At 43.1% G+C, this 18,251-nt stretch overlaps 2 protein-coding genes across 4 annotated transcripts in view; one reads left to right on the top strand and one right to left on the bottom strand.

Annotated features, from left to right (window-relative positions):
* The window catches only part of ITPK1 (inositol-tetrakisphosphate 1-kinase), a 150,023-nt gene extending 149,298 nt beyond the window's left edge, over positions 1-725 (bottom strand). For 2 of the 3 annotated variants that reach the window (XM_056347492.1, XM_056347489.1), the window contains exons 1-2: positions 578-725; positions 31-231 (exon numbers count right to left, since the gene is read on the bottom strand). In XM_056347492.1, coding sequence (XP_056203467.1) covers positions 31-125 — 95 coding nt within the window. In that variant the 5' untranslated portion in view covers positions 126-231; positions 578-725. The remainder of the gene's footprint in view (positions 1-30; positions 232-577) is intronic. The other variant, XM_056347491.1, reaches the window with a different exon arrangement.
* Positions 726-14,606: 13,881 nt separating this feature from the next.
* On the top strand, positions 14,607-15,070 carry LYSET (lysosomal enzyme trafficking factor). The gene has a single exon (XM_056345530.1). It carries the CDS (start codon positions 14,621-14,623, stop codon positions 15,014-15,016), a length of 396 nt encoding a protein of 131 aa, XP_056201505.1. The 5' UTR covers positions 14,607-14,620; the 3' UTR covers positions 15,017-15,070.
* Positions 15,071-18,251: the final 3,181 nt, after the last annotated feature.

Genomic DNA, 18,251 nt, shown 5'->3' on the forward strand with positions numbered 1-18,251 from the left:
GCCGCGCCGCAACCAGCGCCGCCTCCTTACCGGCACAGCTCGGCGAAGGCCTGGAAATTCAGCTTCCTGATCTTCTTCTCGCTCAGCCAGTAACCCACCCGCTTCCCCTTCAGGAAGGTCTGCATGGTGCCGGCCCGGAGAGGCGGCGGCCGCCCCGCGAGGAGGGGGAACAGCCTGGGGCGGCGGGGGCAGCGCGGCTACCGCTCGCACTCGGCGCCTGCGAAGCAACGGCTTTAAGAAGAGAAGAGAAAGGAACATCAGTCGGTTCCCCGCGGAGGACGCCGGCGCTACTCTCCGCCCTCCCGCCCTGCGCCGCTGAACCGAGCCAGGCGCAGCCTCCGCCGCCGGCGGCCAGCGGCGTGCAGCCCCCGGCAGGCCTTGTCCCGCACCGGCAGGCAGCTCACCGCGGCCGGCGGAGAAGGCGCTTCTGCCGGCGGGGAAGCCGCTACGCCCGCCAGCCCGCCCGCTGCCAGCCGCAAAGCGGCCAGCCGAGCCAGCGTGCCGCTGCCGCCCGCCGAGCAACACCCGCCTCAGCGCCCCGCCGCCCCTCTCCCGGGCCGCCGCCGCCCGCACGGACCCCGCCGCCAAGCTCTCGCCTCCTTGCCCGCCCGCCCGCTGCTGCTGCTGCTGCGCGGCTGCCGTGCTACTGCAGCCGCTCAGCTCCCCATTTGGCCGCTATTCGCAGCCGCCTCCACTTCCTCCTCCTCCTCCGGTTCGTCCCCGCCTCTCCCCGCTGCCAGCCCACCGCACAGGGGCGGGCGAGCGACTACAGGACACGCCCGCCGCCGCGGCCCCGCTCGCACCGAGGGACCTCGCCCGCCCGCCCGCCTGCCGCCGCCAGCAGGGGGCGGCCGGGCCGCGCCGCCGCCTTAAAGAGACCGTGCCCCCTTCGGGATGGCCGGCTAGCGGCGGGCTGTGCCGCGCGGCCTCTGCCCCGCCGGGGTCACGGCGCCCGGGCTGGGCTCGGGCCGGTGTTTGCGCCGCCTTTGCCGCTCTCCCCTGCGGCTCTTGCCCACCGGCGGCACGACGGGGGCATCCTCCGGCCCTTGCCGGAGCCGCTGCAGGGCCGAGGGCCCGGGGCCGACCGCCGAGGGGACCCGCGCCGCCCCGCCCCGCTGCCTCGCACAGAAAGCGGCAGCCTAGAGAAAGGAAAAAAAGCGGGCTCGGCTGTCCGCATCAAAAACCAGGGAGATGCTGTCCCTGGGAGATTTAAACGGTTCCAGGCGACAGCGGGTGGCAGCTCCCGCCTCTGCTCCGCGAGAGGAACCCGCGGGGAGGGTCCCGTGCCCCCCCGCCCCCCCCCCCCCCCCCCCCCCCCCCCCAACAAGGGGCTGCCTGCTCGGCTGCCGCCGGCGCGGGTCCCACCGTGTGTCCCACCGTGTGTCCCACCATGCTCACCAGGCCAGGGGGGCCGGAGGCGCCCAGTGCACTCCGGCTGGGAGGCCTGTCGATGAGCCATCTCCATTTGCTTTCCAAAGGAAGCACCGATTATACCGCTACTTGTATTTCTATTAGAGATACTAAAACTCGTAGTTCAGTATAAAGGTGTACATATTTCACAGCAAAAAGGTTCCTGTAAATAAGAGCTTTCACTGCAAAAGCATGTTAGCTTCCTTCTTCCAGCATTTGGCATGTGTCTGTAAGGATTTAACATAAATTTCATCAACAGCTATTCCTTGACGGTTTTGCAGGAGGCAGGAAAAGGCAGGCGATGCCAGCATGAGCTGGCATTCCGATTTTTTGGGCAGTGCATTCTGAAACACTGAGGCAGCTGTTCTGTGCATCATTTCAGAGGAAGAATGTTTCAGCCTGAATTACTGTGGTATCTCACAGCGCAAGTGTAATTTTCCCATCTTTGCTTCTCCCCTTCATCTGAAATGAGCGTACCCAGCCTGAATGTTTTTCTCTGTCTCTCTGGGAACTAAAAGTGTAGCTTTTATAATAATTATGTCTTTCATAGAGTGGTTGGCAGTACCTGCAGTCCCGAACTGGCATGCTGCCGCTGTGATGGTGCTTTCTGTGAACCACGCCTGAAGTCCCGTGCAGCTGAAACTGTTGTGCTGACTCACAGTGCCACAACAAACGTGGTTTAATAACTTCAGCAGAGTATCAAAAAGGCATTAGAAGCGTCCATTCGAAGGAACTAAGGGGGAAAACCTTAAGAAATATGAAAGAGGTCATTGACCTAGTGAGTAGGTAGAGCCATTTTACATTCCTGTCGTTATTTACATGAACGATGAGGTAATCCTAAACCAAGAGTATATTAGAAAGTAGGTGGGGAGTGGAATCACCTGCAAAGAGCTTATACCAATGTCTTTTGACAATGTATATAAATAGTACTTCTTCTCCATTTGTGGTGGCTTTGAGAAATAAATATTTTTCTCCTTCATCTTACATTATTTGCCACTGATATGTTATAAACAATTCATTAATGTAACTAGAATTAGTAAACATGTTTTGATAGCATGATTCCTGCTGCAGAATGTTACACTGATATTTAAACACTTCAGGAAAATTTGTAACTCAAAGGTGCAAATACAGACTTGATCAAACATTATCAAAATCAAGTAAGAATCCTGAAACAAATTGATCTGGGTTTCCTATTTCGAAGTGTTTTATTTTGCTAATATTAGTGCTTTATTTCACTATCATTTCACTGGACTTATTTTAGACTATTAAAATTTGCATCAGTATATTAAGCTCAAAATTTATATTTGCATCAGAATGGAATACGAATGTCTTGAAACATGACATTATTGAAGCCATCTTCCTAAATGACTTCTTTCTGAATGTTTTTTCTTTAAGAAAAGTCCTGGTTTCAGACCAATCTAAAACACAGTCTGAAGAGCAGAAAGATTTATGAATTTCATTCCAGATATGGGAAAGCAGGTTATCAAAGGTGTTGAACATTCTTGGCTCCTGCAGAAATGAAGCACAGGAGCTACAAAGGAGGAATTTGCTTTGCTTCAAAATAGACAAACTTGAATGACACGTATCAGAGACCAGATTCAACCTCAGGAAGGAGAAAGCTGGTAAATTCCTTTATTTTAAACTACCTTTTTTTTCATCTTTAACCATTGAAAAATTTCAGGTGTGGGAAATAACATCTCATCTGCTGTGCCACTGTACTGCGTTTTGCTACACAATGTTGCTAAATAAATTATAATCCTCTGTTTACATTGCAGAGCCAGTTCAGGCAAAGCCAAACCTGTGACCACATGAAGCCCCAGGGTAACGTTTACCCAATTTCTGATCAGGAGCAAGTTGACCATTCCTGTGACTTTTGTGGCCCAGTGCTATAAACTGCAACTCATGAGCTGCTTCATGCTAATTAAGGGGTGAGGGTTGATTAAGATCTTGAGCCCTCCAGCAATCAGAACTATCTTCCTCTTCATCTTAGCTTCAGATTTACAGGTCAAAGCAGGTTTCCCTTGTTGAGCTGGAATTTCTCACACCTTGTCTTCTAACCCTTTCAACAAATAGAGGGGTTTCAACAAGGCTTGACGCTTTTTTAGTGAAATTCCATCAAAGTTCATTTTAGAATAAGATGAGGTATCTCCATTCATTTGTTAGTTATCAAAGTGTATTTTCTCAGTGAATGATTAAGAGCAATTTTCTCAACACCTGGCAAAAGTCATGATAGGATCTTTTGCAATGAATGGAAAGAAGAAGGTAATTTTCACTGCCTATAGTTTAAGATTTTTACATATTATTTTTATTTCTTATTATTACAGGACAGGTGTTACTTTGCTGCAGATGGGCAGGTGGAAGGGCTGAGCCTTCCATATCAGGGCAGGGCTCCTCTTTTTCCATTTGGTCAAACTGCCAAGTCGGGTCCTGTGCTAACGCAGCACGCTGGAATGAGGCTGTAGGTGGGAGGGAGCATGAAAACGCCACGCATGTGTTTCACTGCCGCTTCTTGCCTTTGAGAGACTCAAAGTTAAAGAGTCCTGATGCCGCACAGCATCTGGGACTAGTAATCACCAGTGAGGCAGCTATAAAGGCATGAGAAGCATTGTGGGATACCATTTCCTCAGGTCTCTGCTGTATCTACAACTGATTCATTACTGCAAGATTCATAAAGAGGCCAGATATGACTTCTTTTCACAGTGGTTCACTAAAGGACATGTCTGAGCGAAGTAGAGCTTCTCCAGTTTATGGTTGTTTTTTGCCTAACTTCTGGCAAAACACATTCTAATCTCAGCTGCTGCCTGGAAACTTTAATGAAGGTACTGTAGATCAGCAGCTTTTAAATGATAAACCAGTGAAAGTTAGTACTTGGGAATAAAAGCTTATTTCTGATTTTTCTGTTCAAAATCACAAAGGTTAACAAGTCAAGAGACAAACTTCAGCCAGCCACTGTAGGGTTCCGGTAGCGGCTCATGGGAGAGAGGCCCCCCCAGTGGCTGATTTGGCCCAGCTTCATTTCTCTAAATGACCTGTTTTCCATAGGGACTGCACAGGAGGATTTGCCTCGCTAGCTAGAAATCAAACTTTCATTTTACAGTCAAGTAAATCAGGCATTGCTGTTTAGAGAAGCGGTCTCCCCAAAAAACTGCCTCTTGTTCTTACCTTCTGCCATGTGCTCCTTTGCAACAGCCCAAGTGCTCATGTGGTAGTAAGTGTGCTAAGATGGAGACATTTAAATATTCACTTGGAACTTTATGACAGAACATGATGTAGGTATTACTGCCTGAAATGTAATTTCATGTAGCTGTGATAAGAGGAGCAGCTTACAAACTCCTCACAGTAAGGAACAAATATAGAAAACCTTTTATTTTAAAGATTTGCAAATACTGATTAATGTGCTTCTGTTAATGCACATTTTGTAATGCACATGTTTATGCAAATATCACTTACTAATAAATTAATTAAATTCTCCCTTTGCGAGTAACCATCATCTGCTGTTAACAGCACCATTCAAATGCTTCAGTCATTCTGGGTCTCTGTGCCCACTTCTGGTACAGACCTCTAGCATGGGCTTCAGAAAAAAACAAATTCAGGTAAGGGCTAGGTGAGTACTTAAAAGCTTCATGACTACAGTGAACTGGTTTTTATCTTCCACAAAAGTCTGTAACAACGAGCCCTCCCTACAGAAGAGGATGAAGATCTACTTCCAGTTGATGAAATTTATACGAGAGCCCCCCACCCAGATGCTGGCCTTTCAGTTGAGCTGACAGCTCTCAGTGTACACTTGAATGAGTAACTAGGTGCTCTCCAGGTCTGATGCTAGGATTAACTTTTGCCGTTCAGCCTGCCTCTGACAATGATTTTCCATTGCCTCAGACAAGTCTTTTATTCATCCAGGCTTAGATTTTATTTCTTTAGGGACTCTGAAGGAATACTGAGACCAAAAAATGGGAGAACTGTAAGGGACACCCGTTGTACCCAGTGGGCAGCTCTACAGGCAACTGAAATGTGGAGTTTACTAGAAGAGCATAAGCTATCAGTTTGGTTAGACTAAATAAATACCATCAATAAATGGGACTGACTGTGTGATGTTATGAAGCACCAGTCACTCTCAAGTGCCCAACACAATCCTTTCCATTATTTACATGCAAAACCTAAACTGTGGAGTTTAAGAATAGGCACAGAATACGTAGAACAGTTCTGAAAATAAAACCACATAAGATGATGGTTGAGAGACAAACCTTCAAATCTTCAAATAATAAAATCTTCAAATAATAAAATGTTATGAAACGGCTAAATACTAGGTGATTGAAGTACTCTAGAGAATGAGAAATAATAAAGCTTTTAAGAACAGAATGAATTTAAGTGATGGAAAAAGGGAGACACTGATACCTCTGTAGGAAAGTGGGAGTTCTGTTTTTTTTATAATGTATGCAAACATTTAGGTAACTAAGAACCTATCAGTCCTCACATCATATGGATGGATGTCTGACACGCATGACTCTTCCAGTACATCTCAGAAGTGGCTAACTATGTGCTAATACCTAAGCTCTAACAGGACACAGGGGAGACGTTCCTACAAAATGACACACACATGTACGTAACAATTATTTTTTTTTAATGAAAGCTTAGATTTAGCAAATCCCAAACTATATCTTCTCTACCACCACCAAACTTCTATCTTGATCTGTGCAAAAAAGCTGGGGTTCTTTGAACGTGGGAAAAGGCCTAATCCAAACTGTGTTCACTCTGTGTTTGTTTAGTAAAAGTTGTGCTTCAGGAAAGTCTAAATATAGATATCCCCTACTGCACACAGTTCACAGTCTAAGCAAGATAGGCACAGCGTGGGAACTGGGAATCTCAGAAAAGAAAATAACTAAATCTCTTTAAAGTCATTCTATGGTATTACTGACTTGCTTCACAAAGGTAGTACAGAAGATAATTAGTGAAAAATAATAAAAAAAAGCAGGCGCGTCATTACAGCCTCCTCTCACAAGGACAGAGCTGTCACTCCCTTGGGTGGTCAGATGTTTCTCTTGGAATATGTACATGGAGGGAAGGAGGGACAGTGCATATCGCTAATAAGTGACCTTGAGAAAGGTTTTTTGGGTTTGGTTTTTTTTACTTTTTTTTTTTCTGCTGATGGTTGAAAAATAACTTTTAGGCCAGCTGACCAAAGCCAGCATTTTCACAGCCTGCAGACCCCTGGTTGTGAACCTGTTTTTCTTTTTTAAATGGGTGACTTTTCAGTTCACTTGTTTACATGAACAAACACGTCAGCAGCAGCAAACTCAGCATGGAAATTCAATAACTGCTCCTTTCTGGTAGTATGAGCAGACTATTCAGATTTTAGCTGAAATGATGAAAAAGCAGATTTCTCAGAAGTTTAATGCCAGCTTTGGAAATGACTTTTTGTTGTATATTATTTGTGGAGATTTAGTTAAAAATCAATAAACTCCAATGAATAATGCTTTTGCTGAAATGCAGTTTATAACTGAAAACTGCTTGACCAAAATTCTGCAGGATAGCTCTCCTTCTAGATCAGTACAATGCTGGGTCATACTGCCGGAGCTGTGAGATCAATACCTGCATTGCTTCTTCATAAATTGTATTTGTCCTCTGTTTAAATAAATGCCATGGAAAGAAATATTCAATCATCATCTCTGCTGGCATTCTTTTACTATGTTTTGTCAGCTCTTGCTAAACTTTGAGGCCACTTTGTAATTGGCTGAAAACAGAAGGTAAAAGCAAAGATTTTACCTCTTTCCTGCCAGAATTATTTTGACCGCAGACAGCACAGACATGAAGCTTATACTCAGTGGTAACTAAAGAACAAGAAGCGTCGTAACAAAGTCTAAAAGTTCAGTCTAAAATGCCAAAGACCTTCTTCATAAAAGACTCTGTTCTTTAGAGGCACTCTGACAAAGGGTAATAGTGTGTAATTCTAGCTTTGGCAGATGTGTACTGTAGATATTTGGGGTAATGAGATAGCTGTTCAACTTGTAAGTATCAAAAAATTTGTTGGAAATATGGTAAATATTTTTAGAACCAAGAACAAAGTATGGCTGCTATTTGGAGAACCTGGATAACAGGATTGCCTGAAGCTTAACTCAGATGTGGCTGCTGCTAAGAAACAAAAAGTAGAGCAGAATTTCAGGAACAGAGAATTAAAGATCAAGGTAATTTAAGGTCCCAACATTTCAAAGTATGGTAAGTAAGTCAAAGGAGGAAAAGATCACCATGGATTACACAGCTCAGTGAATACCTCTGCTTCATGTAGTCAGTGTAGCCAAAACATACAAACATCATATTTCAATTCGAAATGAGAAGAAATAAAATATAAAAATGCCAACATATAGAAGTGTCTTATATGCTCCCAAAATATTGATGTGCTACCCCCTGTAAGAAAACACATTTCCAACAGAGAAGTTCAAAGAAAGACAACAGTAAAGGCAAAATAACGATCCAACAACAACAAAACAAAACAAGAAAACAAAAAAGGAACCAGAAGACTGTAGCCTTACTTTCCTAAGAAGTTATACAAAACAAGAATTCATAAAATCTGAAATAAAGCATATGAAATTGAAGCTGAGGGAAACTAATGCTTCTGATTCACAAAAAATGTAAGATAAAAAACTGATCAAAACAAGCTATTACACCAAAACAGGATACTATGAAATTCACAGCAACTAAACAAAACTGCTACAAGCTGCGAAAACACTGGGCATTCATTCACTCACTGATAAAAATTCACATGAGCACTATAAACATTGTTTTGAGAAAAAAAAAAAAAAACACCAAAAAAACCCAACCCTAAAGGCATTCTTTTTTCCCAATATGCCTCCTCAGTTTTTCGGGTGTGTTACTTAAGATTCACTGGAAAACCTTTCCCTTTTGTATTTCTTCATAGACACAGCACTAACTCTTCTTGAACACATAAGGGAGTTTGCCCATCTGGAGCTAAAGGCAGATGCCACATGAGGCTTGGGTTTCCACATGTGTTTTCTTTCCCCAATCAAAGCAGCAGTTCTTCAGTTTGCTCTTCTGTGCCCTACCGTTTGAGTACAAGGAAGAGATGGGAGCCTATTTGGGTCTGAAGAAAGTCTTCCTGTCAGTTGCCTTCCTCCTCAAGCCAGCAAGTGAGCATTTTCAAGGAGCTAAGCCTCAGAAGCTTAGCCCTACCTTAAAACTAGTCAAAGACTCTCAAGGTTAAGGTTAGGTATGATCATCAGAGCACCAGCACATAGGCTCATGCCGTTCTCCTCCCCTACACCAATTTTTTTCTTGGAATCCCAACACATATGGACTCTGTATGGATCCCAGATCTCTAGCCAAGAGTTAGTCTAAAAGGATTAAGATGGAAAAAAATAATCTAGGAATGTGGTATTCTTGATGAATCAAAAAATCGGTGTCTGAAAAAGTGGAGGGCATGTACTGTCTTGAAAGAAACGTTTCTGTAATTAGATTTTCACTTCTTGGTTACTTATCAATAATGAGAACCTACCTATGACTATGGTAAATCTTCATCTACACAAAGAATGCATGGTGCGTTCTGTCCTTCAGCTTCTGTCTTCCATTTAGAAGCCAAATTAATTTTGGTTTGGTAAGTATCTTAGGTCTTCTACCTTTGCTCTTGTATTTTGGCCAAAATCTAAGCTTAGTGAAGATCTTCCTTTAATACTAAGTTATGAAAACTTTGTTTGACACAAAGATTACAACTAACCCTTCTATTTCCTACTGTCAAGCCCTCACATGTCCTGTGTACTTTGTCAGGACCTAATAACCCTAACAAGCCTCATGTGCTCCTCAGCCATGGCCTCAGGAGCCCCATTTAATCTGAGCCCTAGGCCTTCAGCCCAAACTCCAAATGTAGGAGTAGGGATCTCCAGTTCAGCTGTGCCTATATCTAGCCACGTTCATCTGGATCCAGGCTTACAGGCTGACTTCCTAGCTTGACCTCAGTCTTTTCTTATCAGTATGGACCTGCCTGGCAATCACTAGGTTATGTCTGACCCTAGTTATCCTTGCTAGGCCCGACTGTAACCTGTGGGCTGCCTTCCCAGCTTGACCTTGGACCTACCTCGTTACTTGCCTGATGACCTGGACTCTCGGCTGAATCTGGTGTGCCCTGCTTGCTTTGCTTGGGTGGTGTGAGAATGGGTTCTGGCAGTGAGGCTCTGTCCTATCACCTGTGTTATCATGCTTGGCTCCTGCCCTTTATGGAACAGCCAGCGCTCACTGCTCCTGATGCTTTGTGTTTTGCCTTCAAAATAAACCCAGTAATCCCAACAATAACTTGCATGTCAAAACTAAGTGAAACACTTATTTTAACGTTAAAAATCCCATTATTAACCCTCTAATTCTAGGCCTGAACATTAAATGTTAATTCCTTTTGATTCATCAGACTTCTGACTTCTCCTCCTGTTCGCAAACTGAGTATTACCCTTTTGGGTCTCACCAGGGGGGTGTGCCCATTTCAATATGGAAAGTATGAGCTATTGCCCCCTTATTGTTACCAGCCCTGGTGATTGGAATTTAGCTTGAAACCCCTCTAAAGGTGAGAATAGTTGCTTCTTGTTCCACTAATTTTGATATTATTTTTCCCCCACAAAGGCTGCTGCTAAAAAGACCCAAACAAACCTTCAGCTGAGGAATTTGCTGTGTCCCTTCCTATACTATTGCCAAAGGTTAAGCATAACACTGAATCTATGCAAATTGAGATCTAGACCAAAGATACTACAAATCACTCTGTCTTTCAAAGACAGCTTGTGTTTGCTATAAGAACTCCACAAATTTTTTAGATCTTTCTTTTCATAAACATAATTTCAGGCCTGCGATTAATACAGAATAAAAGACCCTTAAACCAAGCAGGTTAAATCCTAAACCATCCTCCCTTTCCAACTCCAGCCCTTCAGAGGACAGACTTGTTAAGTAGGAGGAATATGCCCCACATTTCACTCCTTTTTCTTCAGAATCTGAAGTGAAACTGCTGGCTTTACACTAAGCATGTGTATCCACTGCCAAGCAATATATTCACAGTCATGTATTAATTCTGACTGAAACCCTTCTCCTTGACATCTAGGTTAGTATTTTAAAAGAAGTAGGCTCTATGTGGTGGCTATTCCATTTCCTATCATTACTTCTAACCCCAATATAAGAAAATGCAATAAAGCCATACTTGAGTAGGTTTGTCAGCTATCCAGGAGCTATATTCACTTCTAGATCAACTGGGACCTCACCACCTGTAAGAAGGGGAAGAATGGCATTTAGTCAAGAGCAGTGTCCCAGGGATAATTAGCTGTACAGTTATTCATACCTACATCTTTCATCAGAACTACACTAACAGTTTATTTAAACTTCATGAAAGATCATGAAATCTTCACTCAACTGAAGTGCGGAACTTCTGAACTGAGTCAGGGTTTCACCGGGCCTCGAAAGGTTGGCTTTGCCTGTGGTGTTGAGCACCATCTAGTGTCCCCACAGTGGGCAAGGAGCAATTAGTTGGATGACCATCAAAGCAAAAAACCAACCAAAGTACAAGTCTTAAGGTGAAGTTGCTCTGTGCCACGGAACTTATTTCTGACTCTTCTGGGCTCTCAACAGTGTCATTTTTCTCTAATGATATCTGCAGCATTGTGCATTTAGTCATTCACTGTCCTGAATATAATCCAAAACACTCTTTTCTAACATTTTTCATTGAAACAACAAACGTAGCAGGATAAGCCATCAGAAATCTAATTTTGCAGCAGCTTTGATATACTGCCTCATCCTGCTACATCCCCCAAGAAAAACGGCAGAAAATACTTCATGTCTGTATTTTTTTACACCCAAACAAAGCTGTCACTGCTTTAGCACCTTTCATTTATTTGACACACCCTTTTAAATTATCTTTTAGCCTTCTTTTTAACTATAGCTGGATGCATGTCAGTTGTGGCCACCACTGTTTCTCTACAGAGCACAGAATTCAGTGCTGACTGCCAATGAGTCAGTCATTTCAATGCTAACAGACAGTTAATAGTCATGGTTTTGACAAATCAAATGGATCTGAAATCCATCTTGCTCATAGTTGATTCAATTTGTGAAGCAGTTCAGTAAGAAGTTACAGCAGTTCCCAGCAGCAATATGATCCCGGGGTTACAACAACACAGTAAAAAGTTTCCATTTTATGTATAATGCTATGCAGCTAGAGAATTCTTTTAACTAGCACAGGAAGTGTATGTTAAACAGTTGCTGAATTCAGACAAGTTGAAACACCTTCCGCACAAGTAACCCTTCCAAAGATCACTGTGATGCACACTAGTGACTGCGTACATCTGACCAAATCAGGTATTTTTTTGGTCAATTTAGGTAATCTTTTGGGTTTAGTGAAGACTTTTTCTTAGTACTGTATTTCCTAATAATTTAATTTAATAGAAATAAGCCAGTAAGACAGGTTTACCTATAAATATATACTGGTTTTTATGTACATATGTATCAGCTGTTGGGAGAGTGTTCCACAACATAATCAGTCGCCATTTTATTGCCTTCAACGCATTGCACCTGGCTAACACAGCCAACTGTTTATCGGCTAACAGCGCGCCTGTTAAATTTCTTTTCTCCTCAGGTGCCTGGGCAATGCCCTCGAAGAGGCAGTGCAAGCCCAGCCGGGACAGAGGCCTGCCCGCCAAGGCATGCTGGGGCCAGCGCTGCGCGCCCCCGCCACCACACGAAGCAGCACTAGCGCTCAAGCGACGGCGGCTGGGGGCCGGCAGCCACAGCCGTGCCGCCAGTAACCGGAGGGTGACTAAGGGTGACGAACAACGCCGCGGAGCCGCCGCCGCCATTTTGGGCGAGGCCAACCACGCCACAGAGGGGCGCGGGCCCGAGCCAAGATGGCTGCCGGCCAACCCGCCCCAGCTCAGCCCCGCCCCGGCTCGGATGCAGACGGCGCGCACCGGAAGTAGTTCTCCCCATGCCGGAAGTGCCGCGGTTCCGGAGCGGTGGCCGGGCGGCGATGGCAGCGGGCCGGCAGCGGCGCGGCGGGCCGGTGGGCCCCTCCGCGTCCCGGCGCGGCGGCGCGGGCTGAGGGGAGCGGGCCGCCTGCCGTCGCCCTCCCGCTCCCTCCTTCTCCACCAGAGGGAGGTAAGGGGCTGCCGGCGTCAGTGAAGGAGCCGTCGCGTTGCGGCGGAGCTTGTCTCGCAGCGGAGCGCGGGTCCGGCGCTTGGGGGACTGGGGGCTGTGGGCGACGTCGGCAGCCGTTTAGCGCGCCCTGCTGCGGGGGAAGAGTCCCGAAGCACCCGCGGAACGGGGGTGGATGACTCTGACGACCGTTGCGGGTATTTCCGAGAGCTGCCAGTAAAAATAGTGTCTTGAGACGGAAAGTAACGAGAAATCTCTCTGCGTTATCTCGGCCTCTTTCGGTGTAACCCGTAGCTGAGGCTCCTCTTCTGGCTGCTGCTGCCTAGCAAGGGCAGGAGAGAAAACAACTAATGTTTATAATCTTAAATCTGCTGCGGTTTGTAATAGTGTTTGTACTTTCAATATGTGCGTTCCTTTTGAAGTTTTATTTTATTTGAAGGTGACTACTTGTTAGCCATCTCTAAAATGCCCAAGTACTGGAAAGAACGGACAGTGACTTAGCCGTTGGGTAAACACGGCGTCTGGAAATCTTACCCACTGGATCAACAACTTCTTACACAAGTATTTCCATTGTCCTACTAAAAGTATTAAGCCAGTGTATTAAAGGGAAACATACTGTTATGTGATATGGAAGGATAAGCTAAACAACAAATAACTGACACAGGCATAATTAATGGCATTCTCAAGTATTTACTGTCACTATATGTTTGACTCTTAGCCACCATAAATGCAGCAGTGTGAGGGCCAGAACCACTTCTGCAGGGCTATCCTGATCACATTCTGTCAGGTCAGGATTGAGGATATCCTTCAGATGTGGAAAATCAGGAAGCCTTTTGAGATTGCTAATAACACAGATTAGTTTGGCCTCAGGAAGGGGGATTTAGAAAGGTGTAGTGATTTTTTTATCAATTAATGGTTCTCTCTGATACTTAATAATTATTGTTCTGTATGCGTTAAATAGGCATTTCTGCCTAGTTTTTTTTAAAGCCTGAAATAGCTTCTTAAAATAGTATTGCATAAATTAATTTTGCCCCTCTCTTAAAAAAGGTAGGAAAGGTAAAACTGCAACCATCTGAAAAAGCGTATTTGTTAGAAGAACTAACCAGCTGCAGTGATGCAGCGGTTCTCTCTGCCCTGCCCAAGGGCTATTTTGAGGGAAGTTGGTGATTACTTCTTGGTGTGAGCAGAAGCGCTTCAGCTACAGTGTTTGTGACTAGTTGGAAGAGTGTTTCAGGTCACCTACACCCATACGGCTAGCTGGAGATCTTAAAGCAGCTGAAATCAAGCCCAGTAGTGTCTGTGGTGCTTCAGTAATTTGTACTTCTTCTGAAAAATGCCATTTGATTGGTGTCTGGTTTGTTCTGCACTGAGTCAGTTACTAGTACAGATGTTCATCTCTTTTCCTCCAGAAGGCATACTGCAACTGTTGACACAGGTAGAGCACAAATACAGTTAGGTGCAAGTAACATGCTTATAGTATCTTCATGTGTGCAAACACATGTGTACGAATGCATACCTTCAGTACTTATCTTCTCGCGTTCAAATCAAAAACATCTGTTTGTATGGTTCATAGATGGGCACTTAGCTAGAGCTTAATAAAACTGAGTGTTGCTACACCACAGACAAGCAGTGATGCTCCTGTTATTGGCTGGCTAGTAGCATCTTTGTCTTGCGGATTTCGAAGAACTTTACAAACTTTCTGTGTTTATAAAAAGTCTTTTATTATCCTCATCCTGCAGCAAGAGACACCGAGGGCAGATAGGGTAACTTACCTAATTCGTAATTTGTTTTGTTCACACAGTACTTGAGTATAGCCTGGTATAACTTGATAGCTAGCAGGCCCTAAACTAGCCAGAGCCACTGCTGGAGCATTGTATGTAATTACCACTGTGCCAACAACAGGCTAATAGTATGGTTTTCTCTGATGTAGAGAGAACTTGGGTCTTCAAAAATGTGTGTGCGCTCTTTTTACTAATGCGTAATGGAAAGTTATAAAAGTTAACTTACAAACACCAAGCTTCATCTGTGTCCCTTTCGCCAAACTGTACTGAATGTATATGTTGCCTTTTGTTCCAGGTGCAGAGCATGGAGAATGATGAACTTCCGCCAGAGGATGGGATGGATTGGTGTGGGGTTGTACTTGTTAGCGAGTGCTGCAGCTTTTTATTATGTCTTTGAAATCAATGAGACTTACAACAAACTAGCACTGGAGCACATTCAGCAACACCCTAAGGAACCACAGGAAGGAACCACATGGACGCACTCCTTAAAAGTACGACTGCTATCCTTGCCTTTTTGGCTGTGGACTATAATATTTTTAATACCGTATTTACAGATGTTCTTGTTTCTCTATTCCTGTACGAGAGCTGACCCCAAAACTGTTGGGTATTGCATCATTCCTATCTGCTTGGCTGTTATTTGCAATCGTCATCAAACATTTGTGAAGGCCTCTAATCAGATCAGTAGACTACAACTGATTGACACTTAGCTCAATTTCTAGTTTCCGTAGCTGTTCTGAAGCAATTGCATATGCCTGATCTAATCATAAGACTGAAGTTCTGAGTGAAGGCTTGAAAGAGCCTTTTCTTTCAAACTGTTAAGCAATGAAGAGAGTGACTGTTTTCTATTTAAAAAAAAAAGTTAACTACAAAGGTTTTTAAATATGGGTCTATCAGAATGGCCAGAGTGGGAGAGTCCTGTGTGACACTTGATGGAAGTATTCCTCATTTTGCCTTAATGATGCAAAATTGCAGCACTCCATCTGAAACATCCTGTGGGGGAATAAGTTTCTGGTCTGTGACTTTACTCCTCTGTGCAAAAAAACTGATTTCCAATGTTTTCCCTTGGAGTAAAATCAATGAGAAGATACTACTTTTGTGGTAAATGTGAAAAGAAAAATCAGAACACGATTATAAAAACGGCACTTAACACAGTTCTTTTGCTTTTTCTTTTTTTTTGAAGTAATACCTACATCAGTACTAGTTTTAATGAATTTTTCAAAAGTAAGTTTAGATATAAATACAGGAAGCAAAGAATAAAGTTTGTGTGAACCTTTAAAGGAAAAAAGGTACTTTTTTTTTTTCCCATGGTAGCATACTGTTTTCCAGTGACTGCAGCATTACCATGTTGTAGTAGGTAGGTAGTGAGGAGTGGCAATGGCCTGAGGGTTGGTGTTTTAAACTCTCTTTCCTATGATGTCAAAAGTAGCTTATGCTGGTGTTGGCCTGTGGTCTGCACAAAACTTCATTTGTGTTTTCTTCTATCTATACAAATCTACTTTGATTAAAGTTACAAGTGATTGGAATTTACTACCATTCTAATGTCAGTCCAGACATGATGCAAAAGTGTGTTCAGGGAGCACTGATATGCTAGGAGAAACTTTGTATTTGGGACAGTTAACTGGTATTAGGTTGGGGGGTGTGTGTGTGCTACAGACAGGTTGTAAGACAGATAATCATGTTTCTTCCAGAAATTTGAAAAGTAAGATACCTTCTTCTCATTCATGCAATGAATGCAAATTTCTTCAGTCATACTGAAATTCCATTAGAATTTCCTGCCATAGTTTCAACTCTGTTTTTCAGTGCTATGGTTTTTAATTCTAACTACTTGATTGTGTATTTTGAATAATATTGAATCTGTTCTTTCTTGTCCTTTTTTGTTTCTTCTTAGAATAACTACATTTTTGAGCCAGCTATGATGGAAATAACCTTCCAAACATGAAAACAGTGCAAAATTCACTCTTCAAAAGCAGTAGGCCCAAAGCAATGATGAACTAAACTCCTTGGTTATAATTTCAATTGTATGTGATTGTCAGTATCTAATCATCACAAATGCTAATCCATTTCTGACTACTTCAAGGGAATCCTGGAGAATATCTGCTTTCTCTTGCTTTGGAAAGAGAACACTTTTTTTCAGTGTTGCTATGTTTAAGTATGGCAGTTACAATACCTGAAACTTTCTGTATGCATTTGGAGGTATTTTGAGACACTGGTTTCTAATGTCAGCATTGGTGCTAGGACCTGCAAACAATGTAGCCTGTACAAGAAGGTCTTAAGTTCTAAGTGCAATATGAAAAGGAGGAAACTGCCATCTTAATATGCTGGAGTAAGAATAAAATATAAACTCTGACTTGTAGTATCTTTGAGAGTCGGAGCTTTTAAGTTGTGTAGTTTCCTAACTTTAAAAATCACCGTCCTATTTATCTAAAAAATAAAAACTTTTCAATGTTTATAAACAAAAGTCTATTAATGCAGATACATACCAATGGCTTTTTATTTTTGTGTATGTTTGTTTGTTGCTAGATAGCGGTGCTGGCAGTCAGCTGCTGTAGCTTACTCTCCTGTCCTTCCCTCGGTGGGTATGTTTGGTTGATCTTTTTCTGTTGTCCTTTTATGCTCTCTGCCTGAATTATTTGTCCATAGCCTGAAATTTTGGGGGTGGCTGGATAAAAATCCCTTTGTCATTTCTCTACCTTTGTGTAACAGTGAGGCATCTCTGGCTGGACTATATTTTTAACTTGGTGCTGTAATTTTTAAACCGAGCACTTACATTGTGTCTAGATGGAATTATTTAAAGAGCAGCAACATAAGAGGAAGCATCAAAAATAGAAAACGTTAGGGAGAACTGCCTGTTTCTGTTGTGCAAGCATGTGACCTTTAGCAAATTCATCAGCGTGCCTGATGTGATGAGCCAAGCTGTCTGGATGTGGAACATGTGCTGGGCAGAGCAGTGACTTTGGAACAGAGGTTTGTGTTTGTAGACTCTTCCATCAGAACCCTGCTTTTGGGTTAAAGCTGTTGACAAGCATAAGCTTTACAACGAACTACAGGAAGACGCACAGTCTAATTCGAGCAAGTGCTGTGTCTGTAAGGGTTTGAGCTTGAGGTGGAAAGCAGCAATGGAGAGAATTAGTATAAACTATTGACGTAGCATGTAGGAATACTAGACAACAGGAGTAGGAGAAGAGTAAAGCTAGCTCTGCTGGTGCTTCCAGCATTTTTGATGCCGGTGGAACATCAACAGGTGTGAAGTCTTACCTACAGAGTAAATAAAGGAAAGACTATAAAAATTGATCATTAAATTTGTTTTTTATTGTAGTCTTTTAAAAGTAGCAAAATAACTTCTAAGGTTGATTATCATGAAGATTTGTAAATAGTGTCAAGGCCAATTAGTTCTCGGTCACAGAAGATAACTGCCTGCGACACAAATTGACATAATCTACAAGCTTTTGCAATAACTGAGCTCAAACAAGTTTTACAACTACTTTAAAGGCTACAGAACCTCTCAATTAGTTCTTGATCATAAATGACATAATAGTGTAAATCTGTTTCTACAGCAACAGCATTAAAAAAAGATGTGAGACTAGCTTGTACTGAACTTGCTCATAATAATCTATTTAGTTCTTTTTACTGAGGGGGCAGCAAAGATGAATCGCTACAACTTAAGGGTAGGAAAGCTATTTTTACTCATACTCTTTTAACTTAAAATGAGTTAGATCAGACATGATCTTGAAGAGCTTTCTAAAGAAGAAGCTCTAGTAATAGAGGTGGTAATTAAGTCCTCAGAAGATTGCTAACCTCTACCAGCTTAGCAATCATTTAGTGTTTTAATTTTCTGCCAAGAAAGTGAGTAGCTGTAACATAAGGTTGGTTAATATTAATCTCTGTGCCACCTATCCTAGATTTCTTTTTATTGTGTTTGTGTCACAAGATAAAGCTTTTGTC

This window comes from Falco biarmicus, chromosome 7, assembly GCF_023638135.1.
Source record: "Falco biarmicus isolate bFalBia1 chromosome 7, bFalBia1.pri, whole genome shotgun sequence".
Classification (NCBI taxonomy): domain Eukaryota; kingdom Metazoa; phylum Chordata; class Aves; order Falconiformes; family Falconidae; genus Falco; species Falco biarmicus.

Excerpts from the sequence above, each read along its gene's own strand:
- LYSET (XM_056345530.1), top strand. The coding sequence starts at position 14,621 with ATGATGAACTTCCGCCAGAGGATGGGATGGATTGGTGTGGGGTTGTAC.